The sequence below is a fragment of the Petromyzon marinus genome, chromosome 51, assembly GCF_048934315.1.
Source record: "Petromyzon marinus isolate PM22_M1 ecotype Great Lakes invasive population chromosome 51, UKy_Petmar_22M1.pri1.0, whole genome shotgun sequence".
Classification (NCBI taxonomy): Eukaryota; Metazoa; Chordata; class Hyperoartia; order Petromyzontiformes; family Petromyzontidae; genus Petromyzon; species Petromyzon marinus.
Window position 1 is genome coordinate 7,189,732 of NC_133717.1, and position 16,628 is coordinate 7,206,359.

Consider the following 16,628-nt stretch of genomic DNA (forward strand, 5'->3'; position numbering starts at 1 on the left):
AATTCGCGTTGGCTAACTTGTCAACAAACACCGGTGGCTGTCACGAGCCTGAGCTATGGTAAAAAAAAATTTTTTAAACTAAAAAATTGATGTCAAGTAGGGCGCTGCAGAATATCGTTCCACGGGCCGCAATTGGCCCGCGGGCCGCGAGTTTGAGACCCCTGGTCTACGGCATCGTACACGGCGCGACATTTTCCCTTTCATTCTATGCATTCGCCGCACGAGTTATGAACGAACGCTCGAAAAAAAAAGACAAATTTTTCACTGAAAATACTTCCTCTTTAATGTGGTTGCGTTGATGCAGGGCGACGTGAAACAGAAGGACGGGGAGGGGGTGGGCGGGTGTGGGTGGCGTATTATGAACCACAAACCAAACGCCCGAGCTCTCACATTTGCCTTTGAGCTTTGCGGATCGCGGATTTGCCGATGGCGGCGATTTTCAAAGAGACGTGACCCAGACCCACCGCGTTGGGCGAGGGTTTTGCCGCGTGTAGATATCTTCTGGGGCTCGGGCCACGATGTTGTCATTGAGGAACGCGTCGAGGGTCGTTTTTCGCGCACCGCTGCCAACGTGGCGGCGGCGGGGCAGCTGCATCACCAAATCATGAGTACATTTGGTAATTGCCAAATCATTATAGCACGGGGCTATCTACAAAATACGCTATGCTTCACACACGCAGTCTGCATGAGTCTCACGATAGGGTGGCGGCGGGTGGGGGGGGGGGCGTCGGTGCTGTGTGGTTATTCCCAATTTGGTAATTTGCGGTGATTTCAAGTTCAGTTGAATTTGCCAAATATTCACCGTGACACCAGCACACAATGGGCAAATATTCAGAATTATACCACGGGATCTCTCACATGAACTGTGAAGCGGACGGCACGTACTATTTATGGTTAATTGACCCGCGGTATTAACCAGGGCGGCCGTGGGGCTCGAACCACAAACCTCTGCAACGCTCGGCAAACGCTCTACGGCTCGACGGTACCACCGTGCCACCGTCTCAGTGCCCAGGCCAAAGCGGCAGCAGCACCACCACCACCAACAGCGCCACCACCTCTACCACCACCACCATCAACAACAGGCCAAAGCGGCAGCAGCACCACCACCGTTACCACAACCGACCAGCAGCAGCACCACCACCATCAGTATCACCATCAACAGCAGCACCAACACCACCACCAGCTGCAAAACCGGCACCACGACCACCAGCAACATCGGCGCCACCACCACCATCACTGGCAGCACCGAACCTCGCCACCAGCAACATCAGCAATACCAACCAACAGCATCATCACCACCACCACCACCACCGGCAAACCACCGCGCCGCGTTACGCCTGGGAGCCGCGAATCGTCGGTAACTCGAGGCCAATCACTCGGACCGAGTCGCAGCTCACTCCGTACTGGACGTCCGTCCTGCCGCCGGCACTGGTGGAGGCTGCCGCCGCCACCTCCTCGCCACCTCTCCCCCCACCCCTGCCACCCCCCCCCTCCTCCGCCGCCGCCGCTTCCTCGCCAGGCATGGCCGGGCCGGCCGGGCCGGCTGGGCCGGCTGGGCGGGCGGTCACAGCGGCCTCCGCCGTCGGCCTGACGGAGTAGAGGATGAGCCCGGAGGTGATGATGAGGAAGGCGGCGATGTAGAGGGCTGAGAACTGCGACGCCGGTGCAGGGGCGGCAGTCGGAAACCAAAACAACAACAACAACAACCTCAACGTTACAAGAGCCGCAATGCAACGTGAACACGACGCGGTGGGTGCTTAATAAATGACGTCACGAAGCAGATTCTTAAAGGAGGAGTCGCCCGACCCCCCCCCACCTCCGCTGGCCATCAGGTGGCAAGATGAAATATAGGTGCAGCCGCGTGTGGTGTGCAATTGCTTGCTCGTGCAGCGAGCTGGCGGAAGGACCCCCCCCCCGCCCACTAGAGGGAGCTCGGAATTGCAACTCTGAACTCCGCACCCCGCCGCTGCACGGTACCCAAGACGGGGGGGCAGAGGGAGGACGACTCGATTTCCCGAGCTCTGCAATCCTCTGCGATATTAAAAGGTGCTACTGGACAATCAACGAGCGCTGTGGACAAATCGATTTAGGCCGAGAGCGACTCGGTTGCGTGCGACCGATCGCTCGGGTGCGAGACGCGCGCCATCGTGGTGGTGGTGGTGGTGGTGCACGTGGCCCGTTGCGTGCGTCCGGGCTACGTGGCGGAGCGTACCGAGTACTTGAAGAGGAAGGTGCCGAGGAAGAGGCTGTAGAGGTCGGCCGTGAGGATGGCCAAGTTGACGGAAGCGGCGCTCGTGAGGCACAGGGCCAGGGGCATGAGGCTGTAGAGCGAGAACATGCAGCAGGCGAAGCCCACGTACAGGAGGCCTGCGCAGCCGCAGACACGCAGCGTCGTCATCATCATCGTCGTCGTCGTCGTCAGCAGCAGCGGCGGCAGTGGCAGTGGCATCATTAACACGTCGTAGGCTTTCGCGACCAAAATCATCCGTAAGTGGTTTTTGGTGATATCGTGTAAATATAAATGTGTCGTTCAAACCCGCCACCACCAGACACAGCCAACTAGTAAGGGTTGTCACGTAAACAGAACGTGGCCAATTCGTCACTAGTACAGCACCAGTGTATAGTGTAGTGTATAGTGCAGTGTATAGTATAGTGTATAGTATAGTGTATAGTAGTGTATAGTGGTGTATAGTGTATATAGTGTAGTGTATTTAGTTTAGTGTATAGTGTAGTGTATAGTGTAGTGTACTAGTACAGCACACCGGTTGTGTGTTGGAGAGCCAAGCCACAACATTTACAATCTGAGTACGACGTTTCGCCAGTAATTACAACCAGCTTCATCAGGTGACAGCCAGATTTGTGGAGAAGTCCACCTGTTTCGTTCCTTAAGTAGAGGCGTAGATTGGCATGTTTTGTTTACGTGACAACCTTACTAGTCGGCTGTGTTGGGTGGTGGCGGGCTTAACGACACATTTATACATTTACGCGATCTAACCCAAAAAACTCTACTATGAGTATCATCATTATCAGCAGCAGCAGCAGCATCAGCAGCGTCAGCAGTATCAGCAGTATCATCATCAGCAGCAGAAGTAGGCGAAGCCCACGTACAAGAAGAGCCCTGCGCAGGCAGATACAGGCACAGTCATCATCATCATCATTAGCAGCAGCAGACACAGACCCAGAGGGACAAAGAGAGCCACAGATACACACAGACATCGATTTTAGAGAGGAGCGCTAGTGGTGTGCATCCTGCACTCCCCGTCGTGTCCCTCCCCTAGAGCTCTGTCGTGACCCCTTATGTGCTCTCTGCCATGGTCACTCACTCCTCAACCCTTGCACTCCCCCACGGCCTAAATTGTATGCACGTTGAACTTCTTTCGCACCGTACGTCGCCGACCGTGCTCATGCGAGGCGCTGCCCAATCATTCCTCAACCCTTGCGACGCCCCCCTGCACATGAAGGCAGTCGCCCTCCTTCACCTCTCGACGCTTAAAGCCTCGCCAACCCCCCTCCCCATCGCCCATTCCCCTCCCTCTCCCCTCCCCTCGCCCCTCCACTCCGTCCCCTAGAGCTCTGTCGTGACCTCCACGTGCCCTCTGTCGCGGTCACTCATTCCGAGGCCCTTGCATCTCCCCCCGCCCCCCCCGGCAATCTAAATCGCTCCATTTGTGTTGCCGCTTTTAAAGCTACGTTATGGACAGCGCCTTGGGGGCCCGTCCATAAATGACGTCACGCGATTTTGGACGATTTGTGACCCCCACCCCCTCGTCACACGGCGTTACAAAAAGTCAGACCGCTCCCCCCTCAAATATGACGTCACAAAGCTTCCCCCCCCCCCCAAAATAAAACATGCTTCAAATCGCTTTAAACTATTGTCATTGTAGTACGTATTTAATGTGGCGCTGCGCTCTGATGTCGTAGGAGAAAACATTTATAATAAAAAGTCTATTCAATTAAGCAGAACGTGTTGTCTATAGTTATTCAAAGTTGCGCATTTTGATGTGACGTCACATTTCTCACACCCCCTCCCCCCTCGTCACACATCGTCACAAATGTCTGACACCCCGCCCCCCCCGCCCCCCCCCCGCACGCAGGTGCGTGACGTCATTTATGTACCGCCCCTTGGGCTTGCTCTTGCGCGCTACGTCGTATATCTTAAATGGGAGGGGCTAACGCGAATTTTGGTCCGGCGCGATCGCTGTTATCATCGGCGCGATGCTCCTCGTCACGAGGGGTGCGTGAATACGAACCAACGCTCCAGGTCCACTCCACGCTGGCGAGAGCGTTGCGCTCGGTGATGGCTCTGCGTGTGTTGTGTGTGTACGTGTGTGCGTGTAAGAGTATATACGTTTGTGTTGTGTGTGTGTGTGCACGTGCGTGTGGGTTGGAGAGCACGTGTGTGCGTGTGTGTGTGTGAAAGTGTGCGTGTAAGAGTATATACGTTTGTGTTGTGTGTGTGTGCACGTGTGTGCGTGTAAGAGTATATACGTTTGTGTTGTGTGTGTGTGCACGTGCGTGTGGGTTGGAGAGCACGTGTGTGCGTGTGTGTGTGTGAAAGTGTGCGTGTAAGAGTATATACGTTTGTGTTGTGTGTGTGCACGTGCGCGTGGGTTGGAGAGCACGTGTGTGTGAAAGTGTGCATGTAAGAGTATATACGTTTGTGTTGTGTGTGTGCGTGCGTGTGGGTTGGAGAGCACGTGTGTGTGTGTGTGCGCGAGAGAGTGTGGATGTTAGCGTGTGTGCGCATGCATGTGTGAGAGCGTGTGTGGGTGTGTGTGCATGTGTGCGCGTGTGAGCGAGAGAGCGTGTGAGTGAGTGTTTGGGGGGGACGGTGGTGGGGTGTGAAGTGTGGGGTGGATAGGGAAGAGGGGCAGGGGGGGGGGGGGTTACAAAGGCCAGCAACACCCAAAGTTAAAGACAGCATCGTCTCTGGCCATGCCGCTTCAGTCGCTCGCTCTCTCTCGTGATGAGCGGCTCACCACGGACAGAGACCCCCTCCCCCCCGCAAATCGCGTGTCGTGCATCAAGCCCCTGGACACCACCCCCCCAGACAGACACGGGGACCCACCCGCAGCCTCAACCGTCGTGCCGCACAAAATAAAACCATTTGAGCGTCGCTGCGGAGAAGAGACGCGCAGAGCAAAACCGCTGGGCCGCGTTAGTGCACTCTATATAACAAAAAAATATACAAACTATTAAACAACATTTTTTTTTATTTCACCGGCTAAGGTCCCGCCGAGCTGCTACGTAGCTATTTTTTTCAGAAGCGACCTGACCATCGCAAATTATCGACAGCCCGGCGAAGTTGCGTATCGTCACGTGGATGTTTAGAGCAGTCGAAATACTCTGAACGCGTGATTTTGATTATTCATGTGGAGGGAAAACCCGGAGAAATTCACTCGACCACGGGGTTAGAGACAGAGTCACGCAAACTCCAAATATACAGCAGCAGGCGTCAAGGGTCGGGATCGAACCGACGACCTCCCGCACAGCAGGCGAGGTTGTTAACATCTCCTGCGGACGCTCCACCCCACAGCGGTAGCTCAATGGTTGCGGCTCACTGAGCAAGCCGTTTTGGCTTTCCAGGTGGGGCCTGCTGGCAAATCTTCAACTCTTATTGCTCTATATATATACACCATCTGGTTCTTTCGGTAAAGTCACGTCGATAGAGAAAACAATAATAGAACACGACGTTTCGGTCGCAACACAAGCGTCCGTCATCAGGTGAAAATTTTTTTATCTGCTGTTGTGGCTTTATATAGGCACGGGAGGGGGGTTTTGTAGAGTCGTGACTTTACCGAAAGAACCAGACAGCATTGATTCTTGCAGTCACGAAAGCTTCAAATCTTCCTGCTCTCTCAGACGGCGTGACTGGCTTGCGAATCGTAAATCGTTGTGGGTTTACCCTCCACCACACAACCTGGTGTTGCTGTACTAGTAACCAACTGGCATACTCATTGTTTTTTTCGGTAAAGTCACGTATGTAGAAATACCATAAAATTATATTAAAATGAATCAATCACGACGTTTTGACCACAACACAAGCGATCTTCATCAGGTGCAAAAAACAAATCGCGAGGGAGCACATAGGGTGACATCAACGCAACACATAGAGAGCGTTAAACTGCACGGAGGTAAATACAACAAGAAGATGAGAGACGAGAATTCAACAAACCTAAGAAAAAATTACGTGATGCAAAACCAGTCAGGCCAACAACACAGTTAGACACTTGCCTGGCAGACCACGAATTTCAGAAGTGCTAAATTTCGTGTTCACCCTCTGGATTGAACATACCAGCATAGACAGAGTGAACAAATACGAGGTACAAGTCAGCAGAAATACATATACAGGGACAGCAAGAGGCAAGGAGAGGAAAGACGGACAGAGAAGCAAGGACAAAGAAAAAGGGCCGGAGGAATAAACAGAGGCCTTAAATAAAAAGTAGCGGTGGCCTGACTGGTTTTGCATCACATAATTTTTTCTTAGGTTTGAATTCTCGTCTCTCATCTTCTTGTTGTATTTACCTCCGTGCAGTTTAACGCTCTCTACGTGTTGCGTTGATGTCACCCTATGTGCTCCCTCGCTATTTGTTTTTTTTTTACACCTGATGAAGATCGCTTGCGTTGCGGTCGAAACGTCGTGATTGATTTATTTTAATATAATTTTATGGTATTTCTACATACGTGATTTTACCGAAAAAAAATGAGTAATTTATGCAGTCACGAAAGCTTTAATTCTTAACCAACTGGCATGTATTGTTTCAGGTGAAAAACCTTACTAATTGGCTGTGTCGGGTGGTGGCGGGTTTATATTTAAGCGACATAACCCCAAAACAACCTGATGGATGGTATTGGTCGGGAAAGCCTGCTGCTACTGCGTGTGAAAGTGGCCGCACGAGTAATCAACAGCACGGGGCTGCACTTTTACCTTTGCCGCTGCTGCTGTCTGCGTCGATGTCGTAGTAAGGCTGTCTGGAGCGGTGGTGGTGTGGACCGTGAGTAGGGAGTGAGTAGGGGGCTCAAGGGGGTCTCGTGACGCACGACCGTGAGTAGGGGGTGAGTAGGGGGCTCAAGGGGGTCTCGTGACGCACGACCGTGAGTAGGGGATGAGTAGGGGGGCTCAAGAGGGTCTCGTGACGCACGACCGTGAGTTACGGGAGCAAGGTGCAACGTGTTATCGTTGTTTTTTTTATTTGCGTGAATCTGTAGTTTAGGAATGCATGCGTTTGTGACCGTTGAAGGAGTTTGGAGTTTAATGGCTACTGTTGGGTAACTCTTGGGTGCGCCTATTTAAATGTTGGTAATCGGATTAAAATGTTAATTATCATCATGAGGCCCCCTTCGTGTAAACAAGGGGGAGGGGTCCTCCAACTCTTATCGTCCTGTCTCTCGACTGGCCTCCATCCATAAGCTACGAGGTCGGGTCGTTGCCCGAAACGTCGCCTATTATGAATATATTCTTTATTTTGAGGCCACAGTGTAATTCACAGTTGAGTTTGCTCACTCACAGCCCGTTTTTTTGTTCATTATTGGTAACCGCATGAAATAAACTCGTCATGTAACCGATTAAAACCGGTTTTCTCACTTACTGAAACGTCTGGAGCAGGGGTTGGTTACCAAAATAACAATAAGAGACGTTGTTGTTTTTGTCTTTGACCAAAATAGTTCACAGAGAGCCGCATCACACACAGAGCCACGTAATACACACACAAACACACAGACGTCCACAGACAGACACACACACACAAACACACACACAAACACACAGACGTACACAGACAGACACACACACAAACACACAGACAGACACACACACACAAACACACAGACAGACACAAACACACAGACACACACACACAACACAGACAGACATACACAAACACACAGACAGACACACACACACACAAACACACAGCCACACACACAAACACACAGCCACACACACAAACACACAAACACACAGCCACACACACAAACACACAGACACACAAACACAAACACACACACAAACAGACACACAAACACACACACACACAAACACACAGACAGACACACACACACACACAAACACACAGACAGACACAAACAAAAAAAACAAAGATCCCCCATATAGCCTTAACAGACTGTAGGGGCAAGTGCTGTTAGCGAGCACCTATGAAGGCCGGAACGGTACACGAGGGGGTGGGTGGCCAGCACCACGCCCGACCGCCTTTGTCTCCCTAGTGGCAATGTTTACACACCGCACCAGGTACTCATTTGAGGCTGAGTCGACCTAGGGGAGGCCCGGGACCGGTTCAGATAATCGTCACTGGTGTTAGCCGTGAGCGGGAATCGAATCCGGGTCGCCAGGTTCATAGTGCAGTGCGCTAACCGCTACACCATCGCTCCCCACACACACAGACACACAAACACACACACAGACACACAGACACACAAACACACACACAGACACACAAACACACACACAGACACACAAACACACAGACACAAACACACAAACAGACACACAGACACAAACACACAGACAGCCACACAAACAAACACACAAACACACAGACACAAACACACAGACAGCCACACACACAAACACACAAACACACAGACAGCCACACACACACAAACAGACACAGCAGCAGCGAGTATACAGGAGACGACAACACAAATTCTGACTTAATCAAAATAGGTGATGGACTAAACTGCGTCTATTTAGTTTCTGTCCTCCTAAGTTAATTCTTAAAAAATACTGCACAGTGTGTCGTCACCAAGACATTCCGTAGTGACTTATTCCATAGTGACCCATTCCCTATCGTATTTAATAAACTGTTTATTATCTGTGAGTACAATTGTGTTTAAGATTCTTCTTCGTCTTCGCCTTCTTCGTCGTCTTCGCCTTCTTTTCCGTCGTCTTCCTCGTCTTCTTCTTGATCTTCTTCCTCGTCTTCAATAAACGGCTGCCCGCAAGGGAGGAAGCCAAAAAGCCACCGCACGCGGCTCCCGTGCCGCCGATCCCTGGCCGAGGGCCACCCAGAGCGATGTTGACCTCTAGCCGAGAGCCACCCAGAGCGATGTTGACCCCTGGCCCAGGGCCACCCAGAGCGATGTTGACCCCTGGCCCAGGGCCACCCAGAGCGATGTTGACCCCTGGCCCAGGGTCACCCAGAGCGATGTTGACCCCTGGCCCAGGGCCACCCAGAGCGATGTTGACCCCTGGCCCAGGGCCACCCAGAGCGATGTTGACCCCTGGCCCAGGGCCACCCAGAGCGATGTTGACCTTTGAGCTGAGCAACGTGACCTGCTGTCGCCGTGCCGCGATGGTCAGATCAGAATCTTCGCCACCGCTCAGAATCTCTCCGTCTCTCTCAAACGCCCCTCCCCGCCGCCCCACCACTCAAAGGTAAAGACGCAGCCCCTGCAATTGCTTCCTCACGGCGCTGTTGGTGGAAGAACTTCCACTCGGGGGGGGGGGGGGGGGAGCTCTAGACGGCGCGTCTGGAGATGATTTGTCATCTTCCACACCGGGACCTGTACCCAAACTTCACCCCACCGCACGTGACTTGGCGAACCCGTTCTCACTGCTGCCGGGTGGAGTTTAAGAAGCTTGCCTCCCCCATTGTTTCAAATTCCACGCCGGGAGACGGAATCGAACCGGCACCTTCTGCTTTGCAAGTCCAGCGGGCTCACAAACCATCAACAAAACGGCAGCACTCCCACTCAAAGCAAGCCCCCCCCGCCGCCCCCCACTAAATCAAACATCCCCCCCCCCCTCCAACACGACTCACAGTTGCACGCCGCTGATGAGGGTGCCGAACAGGCCGATTGCGCCCAGGAACTCGACGCGGCCCCGGGAGCGAACCAGCTGCTCCTCGCACACGTTGCACAGTCCGTAGAGGACGGCCCCGGCCACCACTAGCGTGTCTCCTAGCGCGCGGTTAGAGGCTGGGGCGGTGGGGCGGTGGGACGGGGGGGGGGGGGCACAGGGAACACGTGGGGGTCACGTGGGGGACACGTGGGGGACACGTGGGGGACACGTGGGGGTCACGTGGGGGACACGTGGGGGTCACGTGGGGGACACGTGGGGGACACGTGGGGGTCACGTGGGGGACACGTGGGGGTCACATGGGAGAAGATGCAGGGACATGTGGGGGTCACGTGGGGGTCACGTGGGGGTCACATGAGGGACACGTGGCGGTCACATGGGGGACACGTGGCGGTCACATGGGGGACACGTGGGAGATACATGGGAGGAAATGCAGGAACACGTGGGGGTCACATGGGGGACACGTGGGGGTCACGTGGGGGTCACGTGGGGGTCACATGAGGGACACGTGGAGGTCACATGGGGGACACGTGGGAGATACATGGGGGGAGATGCAGGGACACGTGGGAGTCACATGGGGGATACGTGGAGGTCACATGGGGGACACGTGGGAGATACATGAGGGAAGATGCAGGGACACGTGGGAGTCACATGGGGCACATGCAGGGTTGCACAGGGGACGCATGGGGGGACATGTGTGGATACATGGGGGGACACGCGGGGGGACACGCGGGGGGACACGCGGGGGGACACGCGGGGGGACACGCGAGCGACATGCGGGGGCACACGCGGGGGGGGGCACACGCGGGGGGGGGGGGACACGCGGGGGGGGGGGGACACGCGGGGGGACACGCGGGGGACACGCGGGGGACAGTTTAAATTTTCCCTTCGGACGGTTGTCAGGGACACCCTCACTGGGCTGTGGTGCTGTTGCTGCTGAAGATGTCATGGATGTCAGTCCCATCAACTTGGTGACGCTGATGGTGATAACGATGGTGACCATTGTGATGATAGTGATGGTGACCATGGTGATAACGATGGTGATGGTGACCATGGTGATGATAGTGATGGTGACCATGGTGATAACGATGGTGATGGTGACCATGGTGATGATAGTGATGGTGACGATGTTGGCCGGTCAGCTGTCGTCACCTTCGCCCTGAGACCTCCCCGTGAGGCGGTCGGCCCCCACCATGGCCCCCACGCCCACGAGGCAGAGCGCCACGGCGCCCACGTGAGACGCGCGGTAGCGCACGCGCAGGAAGAACCACGAGAGGGCGAACACCACGGGCAGGACCATGCAGTCCAGCAGCTGGGGGGATGGAGAGGGGGTGGATGGGGGGTGGAGGGGGGGGGATGGGGAGATGGAGGGGGGTGGAGGGGGGATGGAGAGGGGGTGGATGGGGGGTGGAGGGGGGGGGATGGGGAGATGGAGGGGGGTGGAGGGGGGATGGAGAGGGGGTGGATGGGGGGTGGAGGGGGGGGGATGGGGAGATGGAGGGGGGTGGAGGGGGGATGGAGAGGGGGTGGATGGGGGGTGGAGGGGGGGGATGGGGAGATAGAGATGGAGGGGGGGGGGTGATGGAGGGGGGGGGGGGGTGATGGAGGGGCAGAGGTTCAAACACCACGATGTTCACTTCAACCTTAACCGAGCAACTCGTGGCCGTGACCGTGACTCTCCGTCGCCCGCTCCGGACGTGCGCGTGCGCTCAGCCCGGCAAAAACCCGCGTGCACTTTGTTTGTAACGACATGGATTGAAACTTCTTGAACTACAAAAAAAACACGGCTCAAGACGGCGCGTCAATCACGACGCTCCGTCACTTCGGACCTCAGCGTCCCCAGGCAAATCTGAGCGACAAGTTCGGGATGACAACCTCTTGACGGCTGAGGTATCCGAAGTGGCTCCGTCCCCCCCACCCACCCCCTCTTCCGGGCATGCCCCCCCCCTCCTATCCCAAACTCCAATCCCTCCCCATCCCCGCACCCCTCCAACCCCCAGCCCTGCCTCCACCCCTCCCCTCAGCGCCCCCCCCCTTCTTCCCACACCCTCCACCAATCCCAACCACGAACCCCTCTGGTCTCCCAATTCCCGCACACCCACACTTTCACCACCACCCTCCCACCCACCCCTACTCCAACTCCCCCCCCCCCCTCCTCTATTCTTCCAATCATCGTGACCCACTGCCATCACCTACTCTCCCAGCTCAGAATCAGAATCTTTATTTGGAGCTATAAAGCGCTTTTTCACAGACGCCCAGTAACCATCATGGCTAGGAGATGTTAACTACATCGCCTGGTCTACAGGAGGTCGTGGGTTCGATCACGACCCTGACGCCTGCTGCTGCTGCTGTATATTTGGAGTTTGCGGTGTCTCTCTCCCCGTGGTTGCGTGGATTTTTATCCGGGTCCTCCGGTTTTCCCCTCCACATTTAAAATAAAAAAACACGCGTTTAGAGGAGTTGGCTGCTACACATTTCCACACGACGATGATGATGATACGCCACTTCGTTGGGCTATCACTTGTGGCCAGGTCCATTCAGTAAAGGAGCTACATAGGTCAGTGGAGCTTACCTGCGAAAATAAAAAAATAGTTTAGATTCAATCGTTTAAGTCCTCCTCCGTTCGTCCCGTTCCCACACCTCCCGAAACCCACAAGCTGGTGAGTGTGGTGTCCAGGTACGGCTTCACTACCAGGTAGTACCTGCACGCTTGTGAGTGTGGTGTACTGGTAGGCCTTCACCACCAGGTAGTTCGCCTCCACGTCCACCAGGGCCAGCAACGCGTACTTCCAGCCGCGAGCCCTCAGCACGTCCAGCAAGTTTCCGTCGTCTGGGCGATAGACGGTGAGAGGTGTGGGTGGGGTGAGTTGGATGGTGAGGTGTGGGTGGGGTGAGTTGGATGGTGAAGTGTGGGTGGGGTGAGTTGGATGGTGAGGTGTGGGTGGGGTGAGTTGGATGGTGAGGTGTGGGTGGGGTGAGTTGGATGGTGAGGTGTGGGTGGGGTGAGTTGGATGGTGAGGTGTGGGTGGGGTGAGTTGGATGGTGAGGTGTGGGTGGGGTGAGTTGGATGGTGAAGTGTGGGTGTGGTGAGTTGGATGGTGAAGTGTGGGTGGGGTTGAGTTGGATGGTGAGGTGTGGGTGGGGCGAGTTGGATGGTGAGGTGTGGGTGGGGTGAGTTGGATGGTGAGGTGTGGGTGGGGTGGTGTCAGTTTAACACGGGCGGACCATTCTCAGTTGATGTTTGGGTCAGATCGCCGCGTGCTTGTTCGTGTCGTTAACCCTTCTCCACCCGACACACAGCCAAACCAAGTGTTGCTCGTGCCAGTGTGTTACTGCTTCAGCACCGCGGTGTGTTGGAGAGCTCCTTTGCGCGCAATTGCACCATTTGGTGCGACATAAACTAAACTCTTTTTTTATTTTACTAGGTAAGGCCCACTGAGCTATACAAGTGTTCAAGGCAAGGCCCGCTGGGAATAAATGAGTTTTAAATCTAGATTTCAAAGTGCAAAGCTCCAGTGTATGCATATGTGTATGTGTGAACGACTTTGGCACCGTACGTAGCCAACCGTGCTCATCGTAGCCGAGTGGAAGGACAACAAACTGAACGCGAATAAGCAGTTCTAAAGAAATGAGTGTTCAGACTCGATCACTTTAAAGGGCCCAGCTCCCAGTGTGCCTTCCCGAGAGGCCTTGGACTGACCGCGGCGCAGCGCCAGCATGCCCGAGTACACGAGGAGCAGCAGCACGTAGTTGAAGAAGCTCTGGAACACTGGGGTGTCCACTCCGTGTTGTTGGAGGTACTGGCTGCACACGCCCGTACCGCAGATGAGCAGCGACAGCAGCTGACCCACGGCTAAGTTAAAGGCCAGTTCCCTGTAACACACAGACAGGGGTAACCATCTGCCCCGCCACGCATTGCCTTGAACAGGCCGTTAGGGCTACTGCTGCTCATGATGATGAACGTCAGTCATTCGGCACCCACCTCTCAGCTCTGTTGAGAGGGGCGCCGGCACCCCATCCTCAAAAGTGATACCCCCTATAAGCCCGCAGTCATCACGAGCCGTGCACGTGGGGGGTCTTAGCTCACTTGAGTGGTGGGTTTGGCGAGTTGCCGTGTAAGTGTTGGTGGGGGGGGGGGGGGTCAGGGTGGCGTGGGGGGGGCACGGTGGCTATGAGATGTTAACTACCTCGCCTAGTCTGCAGGTGGTCGTGGGTTCGATCTCGACCCTGACGCCTGCTGTATATTTGGAGTCTGCGTGTCTCTCTCATCATCATCATCAAGGTAGCTAGATGTTAACTACCTCGCTTGGTATACAGAAGGTCGTGGGTTCGATCTCGACCCTAACGCCTGCTGTTGTATATTTGGAGTTAGCGGTGTCTCTCTTCCCGTGGTCGCGTGGATTTTTCTCCGGGTCCTCCGGTTTTTTCCCTCCACATTTAGAATCAACATCACGCGTTTAGAGCATTTGGCTGCTATAAATGTCCACGTGATGATGATGAGAAGCCACTTCGTTGAGCGATCATTTGTGATAGCCAGGTCGCTTCTGAAGCTATACAGCTGTGTGGGCCTTACCTGGTAAGCTAATATAAATAGTTGCGTTTATAGTCTCGCGTTAGGTTAATAACAAAACGGGCGACAGATTCCTAGGCAGTTGTCCATTAGCCACGCGGGTCGCGAAGAAATACAATAATAAATCAACGGCTTGGTTAGGCGGTGGAGGAGGCGATGCTGCCACTTCTGTTGCTGTGCGATCCCAATTGAGTCAGTTTGAAGTGTTCTTTCAGCATTGGGAATGTTTGGACAATACTAGTGACATTGTTGTGTTGGTTTAACTTTGTTGTTGTTGTTGTTTTTAAACCACAGCAACAATAGACGAGTCCGAATCTGAAGAGAAAAATAATCAGCAAATTACTGAATTGTAATATCTATGTGTGATGGGTCATTGCCCGAAACGTCGCCTTTCATGTTTCCCTTTGGAGTGGCGTTGAGGTTTTTGTTGTTGTTGTTGTCATATTGAAATTTACGGTGCATGACCAATCATCCCCGTCCACCCCGAACTACGACAACGTGGTGAGAATCTCCTGGCTTGACAAGCTTGAGAATAATCACAATCAACATCATCATCTGCATCACGAGACGAGAGTGGACCCTGACCAAGAGGAGTGAACAGGCACAGACCACGCGCACCGCACCGGTGTAGAGATTCCGTGGTGCATCTCTCACCGTGTGAAGATCCGTCGGAGACGAACTTGGATTTCTTGACCCGTGGGGAACGCCGTCAACTTCTTACTCTGCTGTTGCTGCTCGCTTGATTGCGCAACCTCCACTCCCCCGTGCGGAGGATCTTGAGAATCGTTCGCTCCCCACGGGTCCATGATGGGTTACCACCGGTACAACTAGCACCAGCAGCCACCACCACCACCACCACGAGCAGTCGTACCAAAACCACCACCACCACCACCACGATCAGTCGTACCAATACCACCACCACCAACAGCAGCAGCAACCACCACCACCAGTTGTACCACGACCACCACCACTATCAGTTTGCTGTGCCTACCCCGCACCTCCGCTTAGCACGGCCGGCTACGTACGGCGCGGAAGAAGTTCATACATACATCGTGCTAGTTCCACCACCGGCACATCTCACCACAACCAACACCACCACCACCACCACCTACTACTGCTACTACCACCAGCACCACCGGTAGGTACCACCACCACCACTAACAACAACAATTAGCATCAACGCTATTTATTCCACCTCCACCACCGCTAGCGGCCAGGGGCAAGAGGCTGGTCCCGAGACTCCCGTGGCGGGGTTATAGAGAGCGCCCGAGAAGTCTCCCGGCTCTCGTCTGCCCGCCACGTGGTTAACCATTAGCGCGGGTGCACACACGGCCCGAGTCGATGGGCACACACGGCTTTGTCGGCGTCACTCATTCACCGGCTTATTGCTCTCGCAGGGCAGTAGGTGAGCACGCAGAGTTGTCTCGCTCCCTTCGATTAAGCGTCCCTCCGCGGGCGAGACGCGCGTGTTTATTGTCTAACAGATGCGTATTGGGGTCGTTGTATATTTAAGTTGAGAAGGGAACGCTCAACCCACACAGATAGGCCAGAGAGCTAAGGTCCCTTCGCTTCCTCCAGCAAGTGGCGTGAGCGAGGAGTTGCAGGGCTGCGCCTTTGCCCCATGTTCCCCTGAACCGAGAAGCGACCGCACCACGTGGTGGAGGGAGGGGGTGGGGATGAGTGATGAGGCTGCACGCGGTTCCAATCAGAGCCGGCACGCGCCGTGCTGCTTTGTTTGCACGTCGGCGCTCGCAACACTCCACGGCAAACGGTTACCGGTTTTCCGACTTTTGGATCGGGTAACCGTTAATACGACCGGTTACGGATGACCGGTTTTTCCCGACTCCCGCTGAACAGGCTTTATTATGGACTCGCTGTGGCCCGTCCGGTGTATCACCGCTGGGTGGACAGACGCGGTTAGGGGGTCTCGGGAGTGGGAGGTTGGGATGGGTCTAGTGCGCTGACCACTGGACAGGAGTGGCAGCTCCCTCGTTCACTGCACAATCTCGTGCACGGTGTGTAGGGTCGAATGTTCGCAGAGACACGGGGGTTGTATAGGTAATTGTACACTGTCGGTCTGCGGGAGGGTGCGTGATTGTCTCTCGCCACGAACACACTCCCGATCCACGGGCCCCATCGATTGGTGGCGAGATGTCAACTACATCGCCTGGTATACAGGAGGTCGCGGGTTCGATCCCGACCCTGACCCTTGCTGTATATTTGGAGTTTGCGTGTCTTTCT

General features: G+C 54.8%; 1 protein-coding gene across 1 annotated transcript; it reads right to left on the bottom strand.

Moving 5' to 3' along the window:
- Window positions 1-257: 257 nt before the first annotated feature.
- On the bottom strand, window positions 258-16,017 carry LOC116953359 (solute carrier family 35 member F2-like). The gene is made up of 9 exons (XM_032973499.2): window positions 15,766-16,017; window positions 15,042-15,214; window positions 13,518-13,690; window positions 12,520-12,647; window positions 10,970-11,129; window positions 9,780-9,936; window positions 4,251-4,303; window positions 2,213-2,367; window positions 258-1,652 (listed from the first exon to the last, which is right to left on the bottom strand). Exons 2-9 carry the CDS (start codon window positions 15,191-15,193, stop codon window positions 1,332-1,334), a joined length of 1,299 nt encoding a protein of 432 aa, XP_032829390.1. The 5' UTR covers window positions 15,194-15,214; window positions 15,766-16,017; the 3' UTR covers window positions 258-1,331.
- Between the last annotated feature and the right edge of the window lie 611 nt (window positions 16,018-16,628).

What these genes read in the sequence shown, in the direction of transcription:
- LOC116953359 (XM_032973499.2), bottom strand. Translation starts at nt 15,193, where the DNA reads ATGGACCCGTGGGGAGCGAACGATTCTCAAGATCCTCCGCACGGGGGA. An exon ending in CTCCGACGGATCTTCACACG is followed by an intron (nt 13,691 to 15,041) that starts GTGAGAGATGCA and finishes TGTGTGTTACAG; the next exon opens with GGAACTGGCCTTTAACTTAG. An exon ending in CTCATCAGCGGCGTGCAACT is followed by an intron (nt 4,304 to 9,779) that starts GTGAGTCGTGTT and finishes CAACACACGCAG; the next exon opens with AGCCATCACCGAGCGCAACG.